Below are 26,456 nucleotides of genomic sequence, written 5' to 3' on the forward strand. Positions count from 1 at the left end.
AATATAAAATTTTCTTTGATTGATTTAAACTTTCCCTTTTTTGAACACATTGCCATAGAATTCACTGTAAAAAATATAAACTATATACTTATTAATATTTACAGGCCACCTTCTGTAAGCGAATCTGTTTTTCTAGACCAGTTTGAGGATTTACTGGGTTATGTAACCGTTGCACATAACAACATTATTATTGTCGGCGATTTAAATATCAACTTTTTAAGTAATACAACATATCCAAACAGACTAAAAAACTTGTTACAAACTTTACAATTTGATCAACATATTAAAGAGCCCACGAGGTTTAATTTTACAAATAACACATCTAGTTTAATCGATATAATTATTACTAGTCAAAACATACAATGCATAAAATCAGGATCATTGGCAATATCTCAATGTGTGACGGATCATAACCTGGTCTATACAATACTGAATCTACCTAAAATAACCTGCCACAAAAAAACTGTAACATACCGAGACTACAGTAACATCATTTATGATTTATTAATGGAAGAAGGAAGAATGCTCGATTGGCAGCAGCTTTTCGTGACTGATAGTATTGAAGAAAAAGTGGAGATTTTCACGTCTCACATAAATAAAATTTTAAATAAGCATGCTCCAGTGAAAACCAGGAAAATTTCCGAAAAACCTTATTTGCCATGGATAACTACCAACATAAAGCAGTTGATTAAGCTTAGAGATAAAGCACATAAAAAATATATGAGAACAAAAACGGAAGGGTCTCTACAGTACTACAGACAATTGAGGAATTTTACCAAACATGCTATAATACGGGAAAAAATCACATTTTTTAATACATTTGGACAGAGTAAAGGGAGGGAATTTTGGAAAACAGCAAAAAAACTCAATCTTACTTATAACGAAAATCAATTCTATATACCAGATAATCTTAACAATGCGACAAATACACACAACTTTTTTTCAGAAATCGATAACAAAAACAACACAGTTTCTACAGATTTGATAGAATTTTATAAAAGCAACAGGCTTACAGACAACACTGACGAGTTTAATTTTACACTATTGGACAGGGAAAATTTAAATAAAATCGTCTCCAAAATATCGTCTAATGCAGCTGGTGATGATGGGTTAACAATAAAAGATATAAAATTATGCTACCCTTTTTGTGCAGATGCATTATTGAATATAATTAATTCGTGTATTTTGAATTCATTCTATCCATCTGGCTGGAAAAAAGCTATAATTAAACCATTACCTAAAATACCTGAACCAAAGGAGCTGAAAGATCTGAGACCAATAAGTATACTTCCTGTCTTATCTAAAATTTTTGAAAAGCACTTATATAATCAAATTGAGTCATTTGTTGAAATTAACAAAATAATACCTGATTGCCAGTCGGGTTTCCGGAAAAATTTTAGTACCACTACAACACTTGTCAGCATTTTGAATGACATCAGAGAAAATGAAGAAAAACAAAATAGTACTTGCATGACCCTTTTGGATTTTAGTAAAGCATTTGATACTATTGGTCACGAGATGCTGTTGGCCAAACTTCATTACTTTGGCTTTTCCAACAGTGCAGTCAATCTCATGCAAAACCTACTGACGAATAGATTTAGTTGTGTTCTTGTTAAAAAAGACTCAAGTGTTGATAAGTCAGAATTTAAATTAGTTAAAAATGGCGTCCCACAAGGTTCGGTAATTTCACCTCTGTTATTTTCCATTTATGTTGCTGACATGAAAAACTGCATTAAATTCTGCAAATTTAAGCAGTTTTCTGATGACTCCCAGTTAAAAATACCTATAAATAGACACACTATAATAGACACTCAAAATAAATTAAATGCGGACCTTAAATGTATATCTTCATATGCAGAAAATCACAATTTACAATTAAATGCATCCAAATCGCAAATAATAATTATAAATAAAAATAAAAATGCCAGAGAGCTTATCGAAAATACATTACAAATTAACATTAATAACAATCCAATCCCCATTGTAAAACATGCAAAAAATTTGGGTATTATCTTTGATAATGAACTTTCTTTCCAAAAACATGTAAAGAAAAAGTTAACTGCAGGATATCTCAGATTAAAAAATTTATATAAAATAAAAAAATACTTAACATCTAAACAAAAATATTATCTTTGCAATACTCTTGTCTTGTCCCTGTTTGATTATGGTGACGTTGTTTACGGCGACTCTATATCTTGATTACTTAAAAAGTCAATCCAAAAAATCCAAAATAGTTGTGTAAGATTTTCATATAGAATTCCGTATAATCGCCATATAACACCTTACCTTAATCAACATAGCATCCTCAAAATGGTTTATCGAAGGAGGCAACATATGTATAATTTTATATACAAAATTGTTAAGACTGGGAAACCTCCATATTTAAATGAAAAATTTTCAGATTTGTCTAGAATACATACTACACGGAACACTGGAACATTTCTTCTTCCGCGTCATAGAACTGCGGCTTTCCAAAAATCATTTTCTTATCTAGCTGTCAAAATGTGGAACGGGCTGTCAAAAAGAACAAAAAACTTGTCTCTGGTTAAATTTAGAAAGTATATAAGAAACATGTTATTACAAGAACAACTTAACTAAATTAAATTATTAACAACTATTTTTCTACCATCTATCCAGCTGTCGAGAATCTGCACACTGTCCGGCTTCTCGTCCTTGGCACTTTTTCGTTGGGTCTAGAAGTTATATTATAAATATTATCGTATTTGATTTGTTAATGCCCTTCTCCTTCAACACAGTTCAGTTTTGGTTTAGTTTATTAATTTTTTCTTTTGTCTTATATTAAATATTACTTCTCATTGGGGTCTTTTCGCAAAGGTCTACCTTTGTGGTGGACTTTTTGTAATCGGTTTTATAATCGTGAGAAGATCCTTTTTTGTCTAAAAACGTTTTGTATATTCTCTGTTGTATATTGTAATATTCTGTTTTTTTTGGCAAAATAAACTTTTTGTATTTGTATTGTATTTGTATTAATTAAGTTAATAAAGTAAAGCAAAAAAGAAAACCAGTATATTGGAAAATTAATATAAATTGCAAATTGAACATACAACATAATAAAATACAAACATAGGAACTACTAAGTTAGGATATGTGCTATCACCGCATGAAGAGTCGAGGGTTTTTCCACTAGTACCGATTATTCCTTTCATCCTGTGACTTCCCATCGCAATTCGCTTATGCCAAAAATATCGATGTTAATTCTGTTCATTGCCTGAATTAGATTTTGTAGTTTTTCTGCTGAAAATAAGCTTTTCCCACCAAAGCTAAACCAGGGAGATTTTTTGCATCCAATGACTATTTCCTGGACTATCGGCCTTTGTTTTGGTTAATTATTTATATGGGAAATAAGCCACAATTAAAATGAAAAAAAATAATTTTATTAACGTTTCGACGCCCAAATCGGGTGCCGTTGTCAAAATACAAAATATTACTAAAATAAACTAAAGTGTTGTTGCTAAGCAAAAAAATTCTTCTAATAATTTATTTAATCTCACTCATTTATATTGGCAATTCAGACATATATTATACATTTTAAAGTAGAAGACTTTAAAATGATATTGCCAATATTTATGAGTTGCGTTCCTGGGACGACTTACTGAAAGATAGTTCATTCGATTACATGAAATTAACCCCAACTCAAGAATATCCGTCATAAAAAATTATAGCATGTGATATGTCTTTAAAAAGAATTGTAAATTTATAAACTCTTTCTGAATTGCCAATATAAATGAGTGAGATTAAATAAATTATTAGAAGAATTTTTTTGCTTAGCAACAACACTTTAGTTTATTTTAGTAATATTTTGTATTTTGACAACGGCACCCGATTTGGGCGTCGAAACGTTAATAAAATTATTTTTTTTCATTTTAATTGTGGCTTATTTCCCATATAAATAATTAATCATAAAAATGCCACAAGGAAATAGCTTCAGAACAACATTTGTTTTGGTTCTTCTAACATGACAACAAAAATCTGCTGACGGATGTTCTGAGGAATACAATGCGTTAGTTTGCTAGTTGCTTTCCGCATATCAGTCCCTTTGCCTTCTGTTTCAGTCTTACGTGCAATATTCTAATAGGGAAGCTGTTTAACAGGTTGTTTCTACCTATACCATCCCTAGAATCATGGTTGCCACTTCCGTTACATTCGGAATACCGAATAATATATTCTTCACCTTCATCATCATCATCGTTGTGATCTTCAACGATATCCCTGGGCAAGGGGACTTTGTAATACACCTCGAAACTAAATCCCTATCTGAAGCCAATTACTAGGTCTAAAGCAAGAGATGCTGAACCCTGCTAACACGCTGGACGGGAATTACTCATATGACCGACAGAGATGATGGCCGTCAAGCGTCAGAGCGAGAAAGAAGGTGAAGGTAACAAAGAAGGTGTCCTATGAACTAGGTTGGTGAGAATGAATGATTTCATTCAAAAGGCAATATAGAGTAGGTACTTGAAATTTATAAACAATTTGGAATTATGGATTAAAATAAAAGTCTACCTCTTTCCAATTAGATATCGCAAAAATATTTTGATATGACTGGTCTATAACGAAAATGAGAGTACGCGACAGATATACCTTTTCCAATCAAAATGTTGAGACCATAAATTTTGTTTTTATTCCCCTAATTGGTTCTGGTGTCACATACTAATTATTATTTTTCCCAATTGGTTCTGCTGTCACATACCGATTATTATTTTTGTGTAACGAATGGCTGCCGATTTGATTAGGAGTTGAAATTTTCCGTAATTACGAGAACTTCATGGATTTATGGACAATTCGTGTGGATATTTAATGCCATGATATCGTAATTAGCCTACATCTTTTGGTTATTAGAATTATGCAGCTTACATTCGACTCCATTATTGATTTTTTGGTTTTTTACGAAAATACTGTTTTATGAAAATACTAGGAGTCTCCATTGATAAAATTTGGAATGTAGAATGTTTTTAACTATCTAGATTGACTGTTTATTAATATTTGAGTAATTTTTGTGACGTATTTTTGCTTAGCATTTGTTCAATTTATTCACTCATCATCTTTATCATTGCTCTCATCTTTGATTAAGAAAAACTTTATTGGCAAATCTTCTTCTTCAAGCACCATCTCTGCGACGGAGGTCGGCAATCATCATAGCTATTCGGACTTTAGAAACGACTGCTCTGAAAAGTTCATTTGGTGTACATCCGTACCATTCTCTCAGGTTCCGCAGTCACGATATTCTGCGTCTCCCTATGTTTCTTTTTCCTTGAATCTTTCTCTGCATAATAAGTTGGAGCAAGTTGTATCTCTTTGTATCTCTCTCCACGTGTATTATGTCCGTGATATTCCAATTTTCTGGTATTTAATACTTCCATTTATTTATTCATCTTTCTCAGAACCTCCTTGTTATGAACCACAACTCGAATGATTCCAGTTTTTTCATTGATGCCACAAAGTCGAGAAAACGTAGCTTCTAGTATAGTATAGTTGATCCAAAAGATGGCATAACCCAGACATCCAAAGTGAAAGTTATCCCTCAACACCAAATTGTTCTATATGGTCCACACAATGTCCAGAAAAAAGTCACACCATTTTGAGCGTCGGGTTTGGGGGGAGAGGGGGAGAAATCGGTAAATTCGTAGTTTTTTTAAGTTTTTCGCCAATATTTCTAAAACTATGCGGTTTAGCATGAACAACCCACTATACAAAATTGTTCTACATTAAATTTGAAATAAAAAAGGCCCTATGCATAATCTTTCTAAAATGAATGGTTCCAAAATTACGGAGGTAGTATAGTATAACTGCTCCAAAAAAGGCCTAACCCAAACATCCAAAGTAAAAGTTTTCCTCCAACACCAAAATGTTCTATATGGTCCACATATTGTTCAGTAAAAAGTTACACCATTTTGAGCGTCCGGTTTGAGAGGAAGATGGAAGAGAAGCCGGTAAATTAGTAGTTTTGTTTTTACGTTTTTCGTCATTATTTCTAAAACTATGCTTTAGCGTAAACAATGTTATATACAAAAATGTTCTACATGAACTTTAAAACAAAAAATGTTCTATACATAATTGTTATAAAATTAACGGTTCCAGAGTTATGGAGGGTGAAAAGTCGAGGTTTTCGATACTTTTTATATTTTTGGACAATATTTATGATATAACTATACCAAAAACCCAGACATCCAAAGTGAAAGTTATCCTCTAACACCAAATTGTTCTATATGGTCCACATAATGTTCAGAAAAAAGTTACACCATTTTTAGCGTCGGGTTTGGGGGGAGAGGGGGGAGAAATCGGTATATATAAAAAGTATCGAAAACCTCCACTTTTCACCCTCCGTAACTCTGGAACCGTTGATTTTATAACAATTATGTATAGAACCTTTTTTATTTTAAATTTTATGTAGAACATTCTTCTATAGAACATTCCTTACGCTAAAGCATAGTTTTAGAAATATTGACGAAAAACGTAAAAAAACTACTAATTTACCGACTTCTCCCCCATCTCCCCCCCAAACCGGACGCTCAAAATGGTGTAACTTTTTACTAAAAAATATGTGGACCATATAGAACAATTTGGTGTTGAAGGAAAACTTTTACTTTGGATGTCTGGGTTAGGCCTTTTTTGGACCAATTATACTATACTACCTCCGTAACTTTGGAACCGTTGATTTTAGAAGGGTTATGCATAGGGCCTTTTTTATTTCAAATTTAATGTAGAACAATTTTGTGTAGAAGGTTGTTCATGCTAAACCGCTTAGTTTTAGAAATATTGACGAAAAACGTAAAAAACTACGAATTTGCAGTTTTCTCCCCCCTCTCGCCCCCAAACCCGACGCTCAAAATGGTGTGACTTTTTTCTGAACATTATGTGGACCATATAGAACAATTTGGTGTTGGAGGATAACTTTCACTTTGGATGTCTGGGTTTGGGTCTAACTATACCATACTATTCTAGCCAACCTTACTCGTAGCTCTAATAGACGGAGAGCTAGAGCCGAAAAATCATCGTCATAAGTAATATAGAGTTTGGCATATGAAATGTGTCTATTGTATATTGATAATTATGACCTCTTTCAGGCTGACACCTCAGTGGATACAGGAAGTAGCAGTAAGGGATGAAAGGGGAAAGTTAATGCAGTCATTAAAGGTTTTCACCTCCTATTTTGTTAAACCTCCATCGATTTACATGAAAATTGGTGACTAGTTAGAGAATACCTCAAGAAACAAAACTGATTTGGTGCCAACTTGCGCTTTTACCCTGAGGGTGGATGCCACCCCTTCTCGGGGACAAAAAAAAACCACTAATCGATAGAGGGACAAATTCTAAGCATATTATATCAAGTTATTAAAATAAATCAATAATTTTTGAGTTATTAAAGATCAAAGATTTAAATTTTTCGTGAAACAAATGCATTGTGTAAAGCGGTTTTTTATAAATAATTCAAAAACTGTAGGTTTTAACAAAATAGTTATGAAAAATAAAAGGTTGGCAGTATACCATCTAGTTAAATAAAATTAACATGAAGTAAAACTCCCTAGTGTAGTTGGTATATTTAATAAAAATTCTAAAAATTTTTAAAAATCCAAACGGATTACGTTCAAAACGTTTTCGGACTTATCAGTCCATCATCAGTGAACCTAAAAGTAAGTAATCTCACTTAGTAAAATTGAAAAGGGTGAAATTTTGAATGTTAAAAATTGAAAAGTGTGGTTACGATTACTTACTCTCTGTCCTTGCTAAATAGCCACAATGCCAAACACTGGTCAAGATGTATGTTCTAACTACATGGTAAAATTTGTTAAACAATTTGGCTTACATTGGATGCCAACGGATTAGTACTAGGTACATGATGCTCTACTCGATTAATTAAGAGATTTTTTATTATGAATAGGTCAACATTGAACTACGTTTAGTCTGTCAATGATTTAGAAGGAAGTTGAAATAGTTCACCCCCAAGGCTATATACAAAAATTTTTAACTTTCATTAACCAATAATTCAATCTTACATTTTTTTTTCATTACCATATTTTATTATGACAATAATTTCGATCAAATTTAATTTAGTAGTCAAGTTTATAGTAATGGTTGTAATATTTTTTAAAAAATAGTAAATTTAAATTCTAATATTAAAAATTAAAATTCCAACACAATCTTAAACTTAAATTTCCGTAACCACATTGGATCTTGACCTTGGTTAATACCTTAAAAATTCCCTTTCCTGGATGTCAATTTTACTGACATTTGAAGTATTTCAACTTCCTTCTAAATCATTGACAGACTAAACGTAGTTCAATGTAGACCTATTTATAATAAAAAATCTCTTAATTAATGGAGTAGAGCATCATGTACCTAGTACTAATCCGTTGGCATCCAATGTAAGCCAAATTGTTTAACAAATTTTACCATGTAGTTAGAACATACATCTTGACCAGTGTTTGGCATTGTGGCTATTTAGCAAGGACAGAGAGTAAGTAATCGTAACCACACTTTTCAATTTTTAACATTCAAAATTTCACCCTTTTCAATTTTACTAAGTGAGATTATTTACTTTTAGGTTCACTGATGATGGACTGATAAGTCCGAAAACGTTTTGAACGTAATCCGTTTGGATTTTTAAAATTTTTTAGAATTTTTATTAAATATACCAACTACACTAGGGAGTTTTACTTCATGTTAATTTTATTTAAAATAGTTATGATTACCAAAATTGAAGATAATAAAAAATCGAATAGATTCTTTACGTGAAAGACCTTTTAGAATTAATTAAAAGTGAGTTAGGTATAGTTGATTGAATATATATTTTTTGAAGATATTCTTCTTTAGCGGCGAATCGATTGAGGGTAAAATTGTACATGATCCGCGCGCCTGCGCACACTGACAGTATGTAGTTCTGACAGTATGTAGTTCATTGCTAATCTTTCAAGATAGGTATGTATGTATCTGTAACCGTGCAAATAAGTCATTAAAAGAATATATTAATGGTTTTAGGAAATGTACTATTTATTAAAATTCTTGTGTTTTTGGATTTGTGTTTCGCTGTAGTAAAATAATAAAATATTATGTAAGCATAACATTTTTACACTATATGTCGCCGTGTTGTGTAATTATATCCGAAACTTACATGTGTATTTCTAGGGCTTCGCTGGAGTAGTGGGAAATGCGTTAGCACTGAGATTGGAAGGTTGCGAGTTCAATTCCTGGGCGATTCATATTTTTTTTTATTTTTGGTTGTTTTAATAAAAATTTTTTGAAAGTGTTAGATAAGAAAGTTTGATTTTTAAATAAAATACAAATAACCTTTTAAGTATATTTACTTCGTTTAAATTACCTATTATATAATAGAAGAATATCTTCTTACGTGCGTAAAAAGTACACACACATTCTTTTTTTCGGATAGCACTCAAATCTAAGTATTCAAGCTTAAATAACGGGAAAACGATGCATTTTATAAAATATACTTACTAAACACTTGTCAAAGTACTCAAGAATACCTGTCAAGTGAGCTCCAGATGAAGTTGATAACCTCAAAGCAAGTGATGATGAAAATACGAGAACCCTTTCGATTTTTTTAGGAAAATGTGAAAACTAAGACATACGCTATTTATATATTTAGTTTGAAATTAGTTAACAGAATAATTTTCAAAGGAATTTCGGGAATGAAATGAGGATTATAATTTATTAATTAAATTATCAAGTTTGTTTTATTACAATTCAAATATAACAAGCTAAAAATGCGAACAATATTATAACGAAAACTTTGTTTATTTATGTATTTAAATTCCTAATATGGAAAATTGCTATTATGAAAAGTTGTTTAGAATTAAAAATTATGTTTTAATGTGCAATTATATACTTATATATACGCTTTTTTATAGGCGTTCAACCAAATATTTGCAATACATCGTGCTCGTAAAAGATGTTGGTACAGCTCAGATTGAGACGGTGGTTTTTGAGTTATTTATGAAAAACCGTTTCACACCATGCATATTTTCACGAAAAATTCAAATCTTTGATTTTTAATAACTCAAAAAGTATTGATTTATTTTAATAACATGATATAACAAATTTTACGTAAAATTTGTAACCCCGAGAAGAGGTGGTATTCACCACCCCCGAGAAGGGGTGGTATTCACCCCCAGGGTAAAATTGGAAGTTGGCACAAATCAGTTTTGTTTCTTGAGGTATGTTCTAACTAGTCACCAATTTTCATGCAAACCTATGGAGGTTTAACAAAATAGGAGGTGAAAACCTTTAATGACTGCACTAACTTTCCCCTTTCATCACTTATTGCTACTCTCTGTATCCACTGAGGTGTCAGCCTGAAAGGGGTGATAAATATCAATATCCAATAGACACATTTCACATGCCAAACTCCATATTACTTATGACGATGGTTATTCGGCTCTAGCTCTTAGACTATAATTTCAGATCTCTTGTGCAGAGCACTTTTCACATTTTGTTAAAATTCGCGTTAGCCTTTTCTATTCTAATTTTAATTGCCTCGAAGTAGTCATTTGTGGAGTTGATTATTGTTCCAAGATATGCATTGTCTATTCGTTCGACATTGGTTGCGTTTATAAGGAGTTTCTCGTTATTTCTTTGCGTTTTAGATATTTTCATAAATTTTGTCTTCTTGATGTTCATTGTTAGACCGTATTCTTGGCTATACATGGCTGTTCTGTTTACCAGTCTCTAAAGATCTTCAATATTTTCGGCAAGATTACAGTGTCATCCGCAAATCTAATGTTGTTAATGGGAACTCCGTTTACCTTTATTCCATCTGTTTCACCCTCAAGAAATAAAGCTCTACACTCAAGCAAGAACACAAACAAGTTTGAAATGTGGTATTTAACATAGACGCCTCCTGTATAACATCGGCGGTTAATCAAACATTCTGTTTGTATTTATTTTTGTCAAGTTTGTTGTACATCGCGCCCTATTACTCGAAAGAGTTAAGTGCAATTTCACAATAGAACAATACGGTACACAATACGGTCTTGTTCGCTTATAATGCTTAGATCTTTCAGAACATTAATTTGAGAACAAAGTGGTGCGCCGTCTGTTATTATTGTTCGTGTATGCTTTCAATCTATTATGACATTAGACGTTACGGCCATTTATCATTCTCCTTGCCCGTATCTTAGGATATGAAACACATTGACAAAGTGACTTTAAAAAATTACTTTAATACACTAAACACAATACTGTTCACTATATACATTTATTTTTGATGATCTATTGGTTACCGCCTGTCGGTTTTACAAATCGGTGTTTATCGTGAGATTTTTGTAATTTATAGCTTAAATTTTCCTTTAAATCGCCATTTTCGTTTATCAATAATATACCAGATCATAAAATTTTTCATTTTTGTGACCAAAAAAACTAGTAACATGATAGAAACCATTGGAAAGGAAGAAATTAAAAGAAAAATAATTTACCGACAAACTGAGGTCGGGAAGTGAAAGGGGGTGAGTTTTTAAGTAAGTGGGTATAAAAAATCATTTATCACGATTTCCGGCAAGACTATAATAGACGAGCGGCACACCCCAAAAAAACGCTTATTTCTCGAGATACTGACCACGGAGAGGTGAATGGCCAATTTTAGTCATACTGTATGTTTTTGATGGTGATGAAAACGAAAATTTGGTTTATTTTGAATTTTATGTGGGGGAACATTGTCCAAATCGCAATTTTACCCTAAGAATAAAAAAATTAAATCAAGTTTTTTGCGTTTAGCTCGCTACAACTCTGCTCCATTTTAATATTCTTTTCTAAACATTGTACAGTACATACATGTTACTCACTTTTCTAAAGACAATGGTACCTGTTTCAAATTTAGTCTTATTATAATAAAAGTTATGAATTTTTTTTAGAGTAAAAGGTGCAGATTCCTGAATTGCAAAGTTTAATCGCAAAAGTTGAGTGACAAAATTTGAAATTTAGCTTTTTAATCACGTTTATATTAAAACATGGAGTACAACGAAGTTTTCTGGAAAGTTTTAGATCAAAATATTTTATTGCAAAAAAAATAGTGCAACTTTTAATATCGACATTATAAATCCCCAAAATAATGCTCATTTTTCGAGATACTGACCATGGGTGGTGAATGGCTTATTTTGGTTTTATATTATGTTTTTGACGGTGTTGAAAACGAAAGTGAAATTTATTTTAAATTTTAGGTGGGAGAATATTGTCAAAATCGCAATTTTACCTTAAAAATAAAATAATTAAACCACGTTTTTTGCGTTTAGCTCGCTACAAATCTGCTCAATTTTAATATTTTTTTCTAAACATTGTACAGTATATGTTGCCCACCCTTATAAAGACAATGGTACCTGTTTCAAATTTAGTCTTGTATTATAATAAAAGTTATGAGTTTTTTCAAGTAAAAGGTGCAGACTCGTGAATTGCAAAGTTTAATCACAAAAGGTGACTGACAAAATTTTAAATTTAGATTTATAATTATATTTCTGTTAAAACGTAGAGTACAAAGAAGTTTTCTGGAAAGTTTTAGATCAAAATGTTTTATAGAAAAGAAAAGAAACTTTTAACATCGGCTTTAAAAAATATTAAAAAAATATTAAAAATTATATAATATAATATTAAATATAATATTAAAAAAATAAAAAAATATTAAAATGGAACAGAGTTCTAATGAGTTAAACGTAAAAAAAAACTTGATTTCCTATTTTTATTTTTAGGGTAAAATTGCAATTTTGACAATGTTCCCCCACATAAAATTCAAAATAAACCTCTCCTGGTTTGGAGAGAATGGCTGAAATTGGCCATTCACCGCTCCGTGGTCAGTACCTACCTGGTCATTTTGGGGTGCCTGCCTCTCGTCTATAAGTCCTGTGTGAAAAAGTTTAATTGCAAAACTGTATTAATGGCAAATCTTTTGTATTTACACCTTTTTCACATAACCTCAAAATATATGCGAAAAATTCATATACCTAACCCTCTTTGGTTTTGTAATTTTATCTTCACAAATAAAAATTTTTCACGAAGTTTTAAAAAACTTTTTATATCCCAAACACACTGTAATTAGTTAGATTTAACATATTTATTATCCCCCTTAGTTTGATTTAACATCGAAAAAGCACTTTATGGTGGTCAGATCTGGACTATAGGGTGGGTGCGGAAGCGATTAAAAGCCCAATTATTGCATTTTTTTCATCGTTTTTATTAAATTGTGAGACTATGCATTGTCTTAATGAAACAACAATTTGTTCTTCCAAAAATGAGGAATTTTCTTTGCGATTTGGGTCAAACGCTGCAATAAACCAATATAATAGTCGCTGTTGATTGTTTCTCTACGTTTCAAATGGTAAATAAAAAAAATTCCTTATGAGTCCCAAAATACAGAGCTCATATCGTTTTCGGCTATTTATTGCATCTTTGGTTGCTTTGTACGTCTTTCTCAGGGTGCTGTCAATTCAAAAAAGTTAAAATATTTAAAAATGATTAAAAAGCATCGTATTTTTCTACTTTCCTTGCTTATAGCCAAAACGATTGATTTCGGAGCAGAGTCGTAATGAAATGAATAGAGACAATTGAATTTTCTCGTAAGATACGACTGGTTAAAAATGATTAAATTTATAACCCTTAATGAAAAATGACAATAAATACAAAAATAGGTGGGAAAACAAATATCTTCTTATTCAATATTTTTCAAGTAATCTGTCCTTATACAAACCTTATAGAAGTTTTGCCATTTTTCTTTCAGATAAAAGACGCACCATCTATCCAACGCACTTTAAAGAATTAAATTTCGATTATTTGGACGGCCTCCGCAATTTTTAAAATTGTAAACAATTTTTTGGAATAAAAATAAACAATTAAAATATCTCGATAGCTATTAGTTTAAATTAAATTCAGAAAACGGCGTTGGCAAAGACTCAGTAAGATGCTTTTTTTTAAATTGAATTACAAGTACCAATTCTTGAAATCATCATTATCGTTGAAATCACAGCTCGCTATGAGCCAAAGTCTTCTTCAGAGCAATCCTCCATTCATCCCTGTCTCTGGCAACTCATCTCCATGCTCTAGCTCCAATAAATTTTAAGTCGTCCTCTAGGTTGTCTTGAAATCTTCCTGAGACACGATAGGTCAAAGTTTATCGGCATTTGCAACGAAAGTATATAAACATATCACATTCAAATATAGTCTGGGCTGATTATCGGAGAATAGGCCATTTTTGGGAAAAGTTATTTACCAGCAATTTTATTGTTGGAATCGAATTATAAGATCCTATATATTAATAATATAGGTATGCAAAGTCCTCAGATAGTGTGGTACTTTTTTTATAAACAAAATGGCGCACGAAAATCGTGTTTTTTTCAATTATTGCTCTATAACTCCAAAGATTTTAACTTTACAACAAAAACACTAAAATAAAAATTGACCGTGATTAAATTATGCATAGAGACTCGTTTCTCCCGATCTGCTCCGACGAAAATTTTCTTCGGAAAATGCGGGTTTTCCCAACAAAATCTTTAATTTTCAAATAAAGTTTTAGGTAAGTAATTATCTACCAATAATTAAATAATTTGGTGACTTAAAAGCCTTTTTGGTTTAGATTATAGCTACAGAAGCTGATGAAAATTAAACGAATATTTTAGCAACAATTCAATTGTTAATTAATAATTTACTGTCGCAATAATAACCAAAATAATTATGATACACTGATCAAGCTTTGAAATCTTATAAAGATGAGATGCCTATTTAATATTTTGTCGACAAAATATGAATTTTTTATTTTTTTGCATAATCCCTAAATGTTTTTAAAAAAATAGTTATAAACAAATTAACGTTTCTCAGAAAGTTTTTATTATATTATAATTTTAAAAAATAGCTAAAATGCGCATTTTAAATATCTTTAAAATAAATGCTTTAAAACTTTTTTGCAACCATTTGTAAAAAAGTTATGAAACAGCAAAGTAAACATACGATTACTACTGTGTTTTTAATTTTTTTTAATTCTTTCAAAGCGTAGAAGTGAGTTTAAAGTACAAGCTAATTATTTACAAAAAATATCGATTATCAGTTTAATAGTTACATTTTAATTAAAGATTATAAATATATTTTTTTGTAATTTACACGCGCGAAAGTAGAGTAACACAGTACTGTAGCTAAAATTTTCACTCGGAGCGACGGCCGGCCGCGTGATGTACACTTTTAATAAATAATGCATGCTGCGTGTCAGTCGCTTCGAGTGAACATTTTAGCTCCGACTCTGTATCAGGCCTACGTTTGCGCTAAAAATTACAAAAAAAAGTATTTTTAATCTTTGATTAAAATATAACCATTGCACTAATTTTCGACATTCTTTGTGAGTAATTAGGTTGTACCATAGACTAACTTTTAAGCTTTGAAACAATTAAAACAAATTATAAACAACGGAGATTTGGTATATTTACTTTGCTGTTTCATAACTTTTTTGCAAATGATTGGAAAATTTTTTTAAAGCATTCATTTTCAAGACCTATGAAATACGCATTTTAAGTATTTTTTTAAATTAGAATTTAATAAACAATTTCTGAGAAATGTTAATTTGTTTATAACAATTTTTTTTAAACATTTAAAGATTATGCAAAAAAATAAAAAATTTATATTTTGTCGACAAAATATTAAATAGTCATCACACCTTTATAATCTCTCTAAGTTTGATCAATGTCTCATGATTATTTTGGTTGTTATTGCGACTGTAAATTGTTAATTAACAATTGAATTGTTGCTAAAATATTCGTTTCATTTTCACCGGCTTCTGAATTTATAATCTATAACAAGAAAGCTTTTATTTCACCAAGCTATATAATTATTGATAAATAATTACTGGCCCAAAAAATTTATTTGAATATTCGAGATTTTGTTGGGAAAACCCACATTTTCCGAGGAAAATTTTCGTCGGAGCAAATCGGGAAAAACATGACTCTATGCAGAATTAAATTGGGGTGAATTTTTATTTGAGTGTTTTTGGTGTAAAGTTAAAATCTTCGGAGTTATAGAGCAATAATTGAAAAAAATACGATTTGTCGGCGCCATTTTGTTTATAAAAAAAGTAGCACACTATATGCGGACTTTGCATACCTATATTAATAATATACAGGATCTTATAATTCGATTCCAGCAATAAAATTGCTGGTAAATAACCTTTCTTTGTACTTTACTAATTAGATCAGCGTATTATAACTATTTTTTTTTCAAAATTTAAAGATTATGCAAAAAAAAGAAAAATTTATATTTTGTCGATAAAATATTAAATAAGCATCTCATCTTTATACTCTTTATAAGTTTGATCAATGTATCATGATTATTTTGGTTATTATTGGGATCGTAATTTGTTAATTAACAATTGAATTGTTGCTAAAATATTCGTTTAATTTTCACCGGCTTCTGGAATTACAATCTATACCAAGAAAGCTTTGATGTTACTAAGTTATTTAATTATTGATTAATAATTACTTACCTAAAACTTTATTTGAAAATTAGAGTTTTTGTTAGGAAAACCCGCATTTTCCGAGGAAAATTTTCGTCGGAGGAAATCGTGAAAAACATATCTCTATGCAGAATTTAATTGCGGTGAATTTTATTAAGGTGTTTTGGTTGTAAAGTTATAATCTTCGGAGTTATAGAGCTATAATTGAAAAAAATACGATTTGTCGGCGCCATTTTGTTTATAAAAAAAATAGCACACTATCTGCGGAGTTTGCATACCTATATTATTAATATATAGGATCATATAATTCGATTCCAGCAATAAAATTGCTGGTAAATAACTTTTCCATGAATTTTGCTAATTAGCCCAGAGTAATATAGTTGTTTTTCACAGATCCCCCTAGTCTATAAGTACAGTGAGTTTTCGAATTATAAACTTATTTTTCCACCTACCTCTACCGAAAGTATACTTTTCCGGACCTGATTGTAGGGAGGAAAAGTAAAAGTGACGTCATGGTATTTCATTCATGAAATGTAACTTATTGACGCCCTGTACAATATATATTTTCTATTACGTAAGTTTCTATACATTTTAACGTTTATTTATAAAACACTCTATATTTTGCAGAATGGTAAAAAACAGTAAATTGTTATTTTGATTTAACAATGTTTACATTATTAATTTGACTTATATTTGACAGTTGACAGTTATATTGTACGTACTTGTTAGTTTTAGTTCTAATAAATTTTGTTGGTTAGTTACATAAATAAATTAAGTGAAAATGAAAAAATGACTTGTTATTTGAGGAAGGTGGAAAAACCATATGTATAACATGGGAGTAAAGTGCCTTTTCCTCCCTTGAATGATTACTCATTCTCGGGAGTAAACTTCATTCTCGGGAGGAAAAGTAGCACTTTCCTCCCTTGTTATAGAAATAGCTATTTCATATCCGCTCTGCGAACTGTTTTAAACCAGTTGTCTACCATAAAAAGTTTACTTAACTGTTCATGGCACCTCACTCACCTTGAATGGAAACATAATCAAACTTCGTCCCAGGTTAAAATTGCATACAAATACAGGTTGTATTTGTACTACCACTACCACTAAATTAAATTCACTTTTCCTGACAGTTGTTAAAATAACTTCAAACTTGATTGACAGGCAAAACATTTAGTAGATAAAGAGTCCTTTAGAATATTTTCACTATCAAAAACGCGTATTGTCAATATGTATATTGCTTTTTCCAATTTTACACTTCAATCTATATTTTCAAATATTGTTGTGACCTAAAAGATGTTTGCAGTCATAGAAATTGTTTTTGGTAACAGCTTTTGTTTTTAGTTTTGGTAAACAGATTCTTGGTGTTTTTTACGAGTATAAAATACAACTAAGCCAAATTTCGAAACAAGATATAAATGATGAATAAAATATTTTATAACATGTATTAAAAGATCTGCTTGTGAGACTCTAGACAATAAAAAAAGGTAATACCAAGCAGGAGAGGATAATGTCAATGAAATCAATAAGTTAAAAGTTCAAAGTTAAAAGTCTCTTGTGATTATATATTGTAAAATCCGGAGATATGGGATGCAGCCAGAAAGCAGTTTATTAGCGAAAAGTCTTGGATTTAAAATATTGTTTATTATATTTTTATTTCAATTATTCTAATTGTTTAAAAGGTAGTAAACTTTGCATCTGGGGCTTTTCGTTGTTTTCCTCGTAATACGAGAGATGTCGCTGAATTGCGTCTCAGAGGTGGGTTCATTGCATTGCGATGGTTTGCCTTAAATTGGCAGAATTGTTTGTATTTCCTTCAGAGTTGAGACTTCTGAGCTTCACCGATGAGGCATAAGGATACTGAAATAGCTATATGGAGATGGTGGTCCAACTCTGAATCAAATATAAACAAAACCTGCCTTGATCTTTTTTACCTTAAAAGTTCAGTAATTGGAAAGTATCGGGCGTATTACATATATTTACAGATCAAGACTAAAACAAAGAGATATGCAGGGACATTTGGAAGAAGCACACAAAACTCAAAACGTTCACTGCGAAGCCAATGAACCGCTTCTGTCTCTCAGAATCTATTCATATATCTCGTGATACCTGGATCTATCCTGATGGGAAAACGAGAAACCAAATACATCATGTTCTCATTACAGTAAAACACAATAAATCCGTGACTGATTGTGGAAGTTACACAGAAACATATGACAAATATATTGGAATATATTGACAATAATCAAACTTAAGCAAAAAATTCTTAAACAACAAGAAAAAGAAAGCAACGGCAAAAATACCAAGTAGAGCAGCTCCAAGAAAAAGAGGCAGCAAACGGAAAAGAGGAAGAAATAAATAAAATATTTGGAAGAATCACGACGAAGAACATAGAGGAAGAATGGAACCTAATACAAACGGCCATGATACGAGCTGCGCAGAGCTTACCATTGGGAAAACAGAAAGAGAAAAAAGAGAACACTGGTTTGATAAGGACTGAAAAAGGATCCTAGCGCAGAAGAATGATTATGCAGGAATAAGAAGAGAAAATTACTGCAAAAACAAGTACGACTACAAATACTAGAAGACAATTATATCCAAAAAGTAGTTGACACAAAATAAACGCATAATGTTTTTCAGAAATAAAAATGGTATATGACTAGGAGGCAAGACAGAAAAATTAAACAGATGGGTAAGTATTTAGAGGAATTTGTAACAATAAAGGCTAAACAGAAACAGAAATACAACACAAGAAACAGAACAACAAACACAATAACCGACATAGAAGGAGGTAATAGAAGTAATAAGAGACCTATAAAATATTAAAAGTGCGGGAGAAAGTAGAAATGCCAACACAAATATTAAAAGTAGGAGGAGTATACTGCAGCTAAAGATAGCGCAACTTATAATAATATGAAAAAACGCCTGAGCATTTTTAAAAATGAGAGGGGAAATGCAGAATAAAATAAATAGATCATTCGACGTACAAATGAGAGTATAAATTTAAGAAGAATAACAGAATGTGAGTACCTTGAAGTAACACTTACAAATAGAGAAGACGAAGAGACAGAAATAGATAAACGGTTGTCGAAAGGTATCAAAGCAGTAGTATCATTAAACGCACTGTTAAAGACAGAAAACGTGTCCAGTGTAGCCAAGCTTCTAAGTTATGAAACAATTATGAGACCAACGGTGTTGTTAGCATGTAAAATTGTACAATGAATCAGGAAGAAAAAAGCTATAGATTTGAGAGAGGAAAATCTTGAGAAAAGTGTTAGGTGGTATAAAGAATGCTATAACGGGGAATCATGAAGAAGAACAAACCAGGAGCTAATAAAGATGTTGTTTTTCCTTTTCTTTGATTTCAAAATAACACACAAAATCGGAACACAGAGACTTAGATGGTTGCCAACCCTACTCTACATCAAGTAATTCATTCAATCCAGTTTACAATCTCTCTAGCTGATTCTTCTATCAATAGCTGCTCTCCCTCACCTACAAAATCATTATCTAAAATAATTATCCTACCTTTACCTATCTCATCGTCACTCATACCCCCAAATAAAAAAAAATTCTATTAAAAAATATTTCCGAAATAGAAAATGGAACATCAAAATAAAAGTATTTTCAACTTAAATTATAGTTAATTCACGTTAAAAATTCGCTATGTTGTGAAACAACAATTCACAAAATCTTCCGCGTTTAAAATAGTCCATTAGATTCGCCTTAAAGTTAAAATTTACAACATCGCACTGTCATTACAGTATCGTTTACAGTTCCATGTTCCAGACAATTAGCTCCACATTTGCCCTCTTTCCTGCTACTTTTATTACTTATCTGTATGTTATACTAACAAATAAACTCCAACAGTGCGGTTCGCGTTGACTCAAACCACGCCTGAAACTCTTTTATAACTTTTTAACTTTAGGTAACTACAAAGTGAACTTTCTTGGAAAGTAGGTAACAGCTTTTGCATGATAAGTAGAATACTGCTTTGTGTACCTAGTTGTGCTTTTAGTGGTTATTCTTTCATATTTGATGTATAAGTTACATGTTTATCTATACCTCTACAGTAAAAGGATCTGTATATATGGTGGTTTAATATAGCGAGAATATAGGATTAGATTTTCTAATGCCACTAGAAATATATCAGCCAACATAACCGCAAAATTTAAAAAATATGCTTAAACGTTCGTGAGCACGCTAGCCGTTGACAGATGTTCAGTAATGATAAGAATAAAAACTGATTAATTATGTTGTTCGTCTTCTCCATTTAAGCGAGTATCCTACCCTTGTTTGTTCTTCCTTTCCTTTGATTTTCTACTTTTTCCTTTTCCTTTTCATAAGCAATTCTGCTTGTTTATTGGCGGAATGAGATCTCTATGGATGGTTGTCGCTCCATATTTTTGTGTCGTTAGCCGATACTTTTTCTACAGATGGGTGATTTATCTTTTGCGATTTTGACCACACGAGACCACATTTGCTCTTTGTACTTGATTTCTCACTTCCTTGTCCAGGCCTCCATAGCTGGACATTGCAATTCCAAGGTGTTTTATTTCCATTATTTGTTCAATACTTTTACCATTAATTGCTATTGTAAATTTGAATGGTTCTTTGCTGATTACTATTTCAATGTTGTTCTGAAGCTTTTTCCTTGTGGCATTTTCCGATTTGGACGTCGAAACGTTAATAAAATCATTTTTTTGTTAAATTGTGGCTTATTTCCCATTTAGAATAGTTGATTACTATTGTTTTTAGTTTTTTTCTCTTATGTTCAATATGTTTACTAATCTTTTCAGGCTATCTTCATCTTGGGCTATCAATCAATCAATATCATCGTCGTCTGCGTAACAGAGTATTTTTACTTTCATTATGTTTTCCATTCTGTATCTTCTTCCTTTGTTAACGCTTTTGATGATTTCATCCATGATGAAATTGATGATTTGATATCAGGGCTCCATGAGTCCTCCTGCCTTGCTCCGCTGCCTATGTCTATGACTTCTGTAAGTTTTCCATCTATTTATTCTGACTTCCATTCTGTTGTTTTGGTAAAAAATGTTTTCAATAGTTTTTACGATATCTAGGGGAACCTCTCTATTATGCAGAAGATAGATTACATCTTTGAGTCTTATTCTGTCACATGCTTTCTTCGAGCAAATCAGAGATACATAGAAGTGCTGGCCTATTATGCTCTAGTGATTTCTCACTAATTTACTTTATGACGAATATTGCATCTGTATTTTGATTTTATTACGATTAATAAGAGATTTGGAAATACAATAAGCTTTTTTATAATTCTTAAACTGTTTTGAATTTATGATATGCAATTTTTTTATTTTTTTAATGAGTGCTATTATAAAACTTTAATAATAAATGTATTAATAACTATTTTAATACATTTTATTACCCAGTATATACAGACCTGCTTTATGTCATCCGCACCAAATCTTACTTAATTTTTTTATTCTTCAGGTAACTGCTACTGACGGAGATAAGGACAGACCTCAGAATATTGTATATTTCCTGACAGGCCAAGGAATCGATCCCGATAATCCTGCTAACAGCAAATTCGACATCAACAGGACCACTGGGGAAATATTCGTATTAAAGGTAAGTAAGCTGATTAATGTCAAAATTTTTTTATTATTTTTTGTGGTATATATTTCACATTCCCAAGCTAGTATGATCAACTTAACTTTCTTGATAAGGAATCCAAAAAATGAAGGACAATAATAACGTCTTTGATTTTTTTAACCTGAATACATACACATAATTGTACATAGACAAATAGTTTTTAAAGGAAATGAATAAAGGAAATGAATAGTTTTTATCGAAAAATTAAAAACGAAAACTTTTCAAACCGATTTTTCTAGAAAACGGTGTATTCTACCGACTTAAAGCAAGAGTACCTTTTAGTACTAGATTAGCTCACAATTTAATAATCCAGTCTCAAAAATGTTGATAAGTTAAAGATAAAAAAGTTATGCGATAAAATAACCATTGTCCTACTCAAAACGGACGCCTATGACCCGTAATAAAAATTCGCAATTGGTGGAATCGATTTATTTCTGGAAGATAAATAGGCGTACCAGTTTTCGTCTTTCAAAATAGAAGTATTCTGGAGGTATGAAAAAAACCAAGTACAAGAAGCCATCTCCAAAGAGCTATAGCTCCATTTGAAAGCATTTTCGGACTAGATGAATTGGTTAAGTTGTCTTAAAATTATCTGAGGAATCTCCAGTCTTCGTTTGTTGGGAGAGTTTCTAGACACCCTGTATAATAGATGTAAGACATCTCCAACTTAGATGAAATCAAAAACAATTGTTAAGTCTACAAAGCATAAATATGCCGGTTTATTATAGGTACATTAAGCGCCACTCTACGAGACACAAGGGAACCTAATGTATATTCAATGACCTTTTCTATGATATGTCCAATTACAAACATGGTGTCTGTTTTTTGTCTTTTGTAGTAAGCTTGAGTGCAGTGTTCAGTAGATTGATGCGCCTAGTTGTTGGACAACCCCCTATATACATAGGTACTTATTACATGTGGACATACCCCTATGTCCCTGACATGTGACACGTAGAGAGAGATACAACTTGCTTCAACTCATTATGCAGGAAAAGATTTAAGGAAAAATAAGCTTAGGGACACGTAGGATATCATGGCTGCGTAACCTGAGAGAGAATGGTACGGATTTAGATCAAATGAACTTTTCAGAGAAACCGACTCTAAAGTCCAAATAGTTATGATGATTGCCGACGTTCGTCGTGGAGATGGCACTTGAAGAAGTTAATTGTTGGAGTCTACTTTGCAGAGGCATGCGGTCCATGGAAGCGGGGGAAGCGCCGCTTCCCTATTTATTCGTCGATATAAGAAAATATATTATTAATTAATATTTAATAATAAAATTTTTTCCCTAATCCAAATAATCTACATATTACCTAGCCAATAGGCATTGAAAAATATTAAAAATTAATCGCGTACGAACGAACTCAATATGCACACAATTCAACTATTTGGTCCACTCCTGGCAGAAGCGCATCTCAAAATCGCCGCTTGTCATGCAGTTGTCCCTTTTAAAATTGGTCAGGGTTCAATGACCGCAGCCACTAGACGCGCGAATTTTGGTATGCCATGGAAGCGCTCGTCGTATCGCCTTCCCGAAAGTGAGATGCTCCGACTGTTACTGCTGCTAAGGGGTGCTTAGTATGTATTACATACATTCGCTTAAAGAATATTTCGATTTAAATTTTTTGCAGAGATATTTCCTTTTACTGATCTTTTATTTGACATTTTACAGAAATCAAATGGTATTGCATTTTGTATAAGACAAATTGATGACTTTATTAATACGATAATTAAAAAAACGAGAGCAGTTTAAAAATATTTGGGATAAAACTGAACATATGGGGTTTGAACATGAAAGAAAAATAATGAAGATTGATAATTTCGGAGACAGAGAGACAGAGAAAACAGAGGAAACAAAGAGACCTTTTGAGAATATTCTACAACAAATGAATTCTAGCTTTCAAAATTTTAACGATTTAAAATTAGTAGAATTATATATAATCTTAATATTTCTAATTATAATTCATCAAAATTTCCCACAGAGGAATTTATGTCATTACGATTAAATAATGAAAATTTTTTGATATCCCAGCTTTGCATTCTCAGTTAAGTATCATTTATGAAACAACTGACATGAATGATAAAGAAATACCCAGAAATCTGGGATTTTTTTATAACTACTGGTTTAAACAAGTCGCTGTGTGAAGTGGTCAAGTTGTGTGAATTAGTACTACTAACTATCCCAGCCACAAGTGCATCAGTTGAACGAAGTTTTGCAGTATTAAGATGCATTAAAAGTTTCAAATTAAGAGTTTAAAAGAAATTCAACAAGCGAAGACAGACTTTAAAAGTTAGGCCTATTATCCATTAAAAAATACTGCATTCAACAATTATCAGAAGTTGATAGGAGAATAGACCTCGAGTATAAATAAGTGTCATTTTAGTGAAAGTTGTGTGTTGTGGAAAATGCCTCGGAGTATATTTTTTTTTAAATATGATTCTTCTTTAGAAAACCAAGCCCGGCGCGAGGACTCAAGGCCCGAGCTAGCAATACAGATCAATGATAGGTCACTAGTCACTAGAAATAGCGGGAATAGAGTGCCTCACGCATTCACGCGTCACGGATTTAGTGTGTGAGTCCTTGTACGCAGGACGTCTCACATAATTAAGTACTTTGCTGATAGAGAGCCCCTGCGCATCAGAGTGTTATCAGGTGGAAAGTTGCTCGACCCTCGACCCTTAAGAAAATATTTTTATATCCTTATTGAATCGCTTCCCCTTTCTAAAAAGTCACCGCACACCACTGCTTCTTTGTCTCCTTTTTTGAACATGCATAATTATTATATATTTTCACTTGAGTGTGGTAAAAGGTTTTCCTTGTTTAATTTTTCTTTTCATCAGTTGGTTGACTGTATAGTGTTTTCTATTGTACCTATTTTTATATTCTCGTTGTATATCCATTAGAACCATAATTTCCTGTGTCATCCAATCCGTTTAATTCTCAGTGTACTAATTAGAAAAGTCAAATACCACTAGTGAATTACTTCAAAACAGAACTGTCCCAACTCCCAAAAGTGGAATTTTAACCAAGAGTACTTAAAAAACTATGCATTTTTCCAGCAAACACATCGAATAAATCAGGAGGTCGAGATAAATACTTTCGATAACGTGGGGTATTTTTAGATCTTGTTTGAATTATTTTGTTCCATATTAGACCAGGGCGCATCTGCAAAAATATTAGTACATTTGGACGTTGAGAGGTGACTCAAAGGACATCGCACACATCTTATGGAAAATATAATGTCACTCAAATTCAATAAAATTTATACGATTAGATTCGCTTTAATATAACGATCAATTCTTATCATTGCGCCAACTCTTAATTATGATTAATTACGGCGCAAATTGCAATTAAAGTTTATCGAAATCACATTTTTGGAGTCCATAAAATGTTAGTTTACAATCATTATTGCTCTGAGTGCTATTCATAACAGCTTAAATCCCGCTGGGCCTAAGCGGATTAGTGAAACTAATCCGCTGATTTATGGAGTACCGAAAATCTGGGTATTTTAAAATATTTTTTCTCTCTCTAACTTATGTACCTACCCATTTGATTTCAGATTTATTTATATCAATTTCTGCTCTTATTTTTGAAAATAGAGAGTTGGCGCAATGATAAGATTTGATCGTTAATTTAAAACGAATCTATTGGTATAAATTTTATTGAATTTGAGTGACATTATATTTTCCATAAGATGTGTGCGATGTCCTTTGCTTGCAGAAATTGCTTGAAAATAACTCAAATAATAATATTTAAGTTATCCTCCCTCTCAAAAAGGTCCGGAACATTGTTTAAATATTTTTAACTGTTTATAATGGGAAATAAGCCACAATATTATTAAAAAATTATTTTTATTAACGTTTCGACGCCCAAATCGGGTGCCGTTGTCAAAATACAAAATACTATTAACATAAACAAAAATGTTGTTGCTTAGTAAAAAAATTCTTCTAATAATTTATTTAATTTGACTCATTTATATCGGCAATTCAGATACATATGATAGATACATTTTAAAGTAGAAGACTTTAAAATGATATTGCCAATATTTATGAGTTGCGTTCCTGGGACGACTTTACTGAAAGATAGTTCATTCGATTACATGAAATCAACCCCAATTCAAGAATATCCGTCACAAAAAAATCATAGCATGTGATCTGTCTTTAAAAAGACAACCACATGCAACGGTGACATTAAAATTCTCGCGTTAGAGATCTCATAGTAAATCACGAGGGAAAACCAGGTAAACAAAAAATAGCTTCAGAACAACATTGTTTAAATAATCAAAATGTCAAAAAATGAAGGAAAAATTCGATTTTTTCTTCGTTTTTTGATTATAACGTTAAAAGTGTTCATTTCCGAGAAAAGTTGGACGGATAT

The 26,456-nt window shown here is 31.6% G+C and overlaps 1 protein-coding gene across 3 annotated transcripts in view; it reads left to right on the forward strand.

Moving 5' to 3' along the window:
- LOC114324182 (neural-cadherin-like) overlaps positions 1-26,456 on the forward strand; it is a 740,245-nt gene that overhangs the window by 610,612 nt on the left and 103,177 nt on the right. For all 3 annotated transcript variants that reach the window (XM_028271940.2, XM_050655305.1, XM_050655301.1), the window contains exon 5: positions 21,917-22,054. In XM_028271940.2, the coding sequence (XP_028127741.1) occupies positions 21,917-22,054 (138 nt within the window). The remainder of the gene's footprint in view (positions 1-21,916; positions 22,055-26,456) is intronic.

The sequence above is a fragment of the Diabrotica virgifera genome, chromosome 1, assembly GCF_917563875.1.
Source record: "Diabrotica virgifera virgifera chromosome 1, PGI_DIABVI_V3a".
Classification (NCBI taxonomy): Eukaryota; Metazoa; Arthropoda; class Insecta; order Coleoptera; family Chrysomelidae; genus Diabrotica; species Diabrotica virgifera.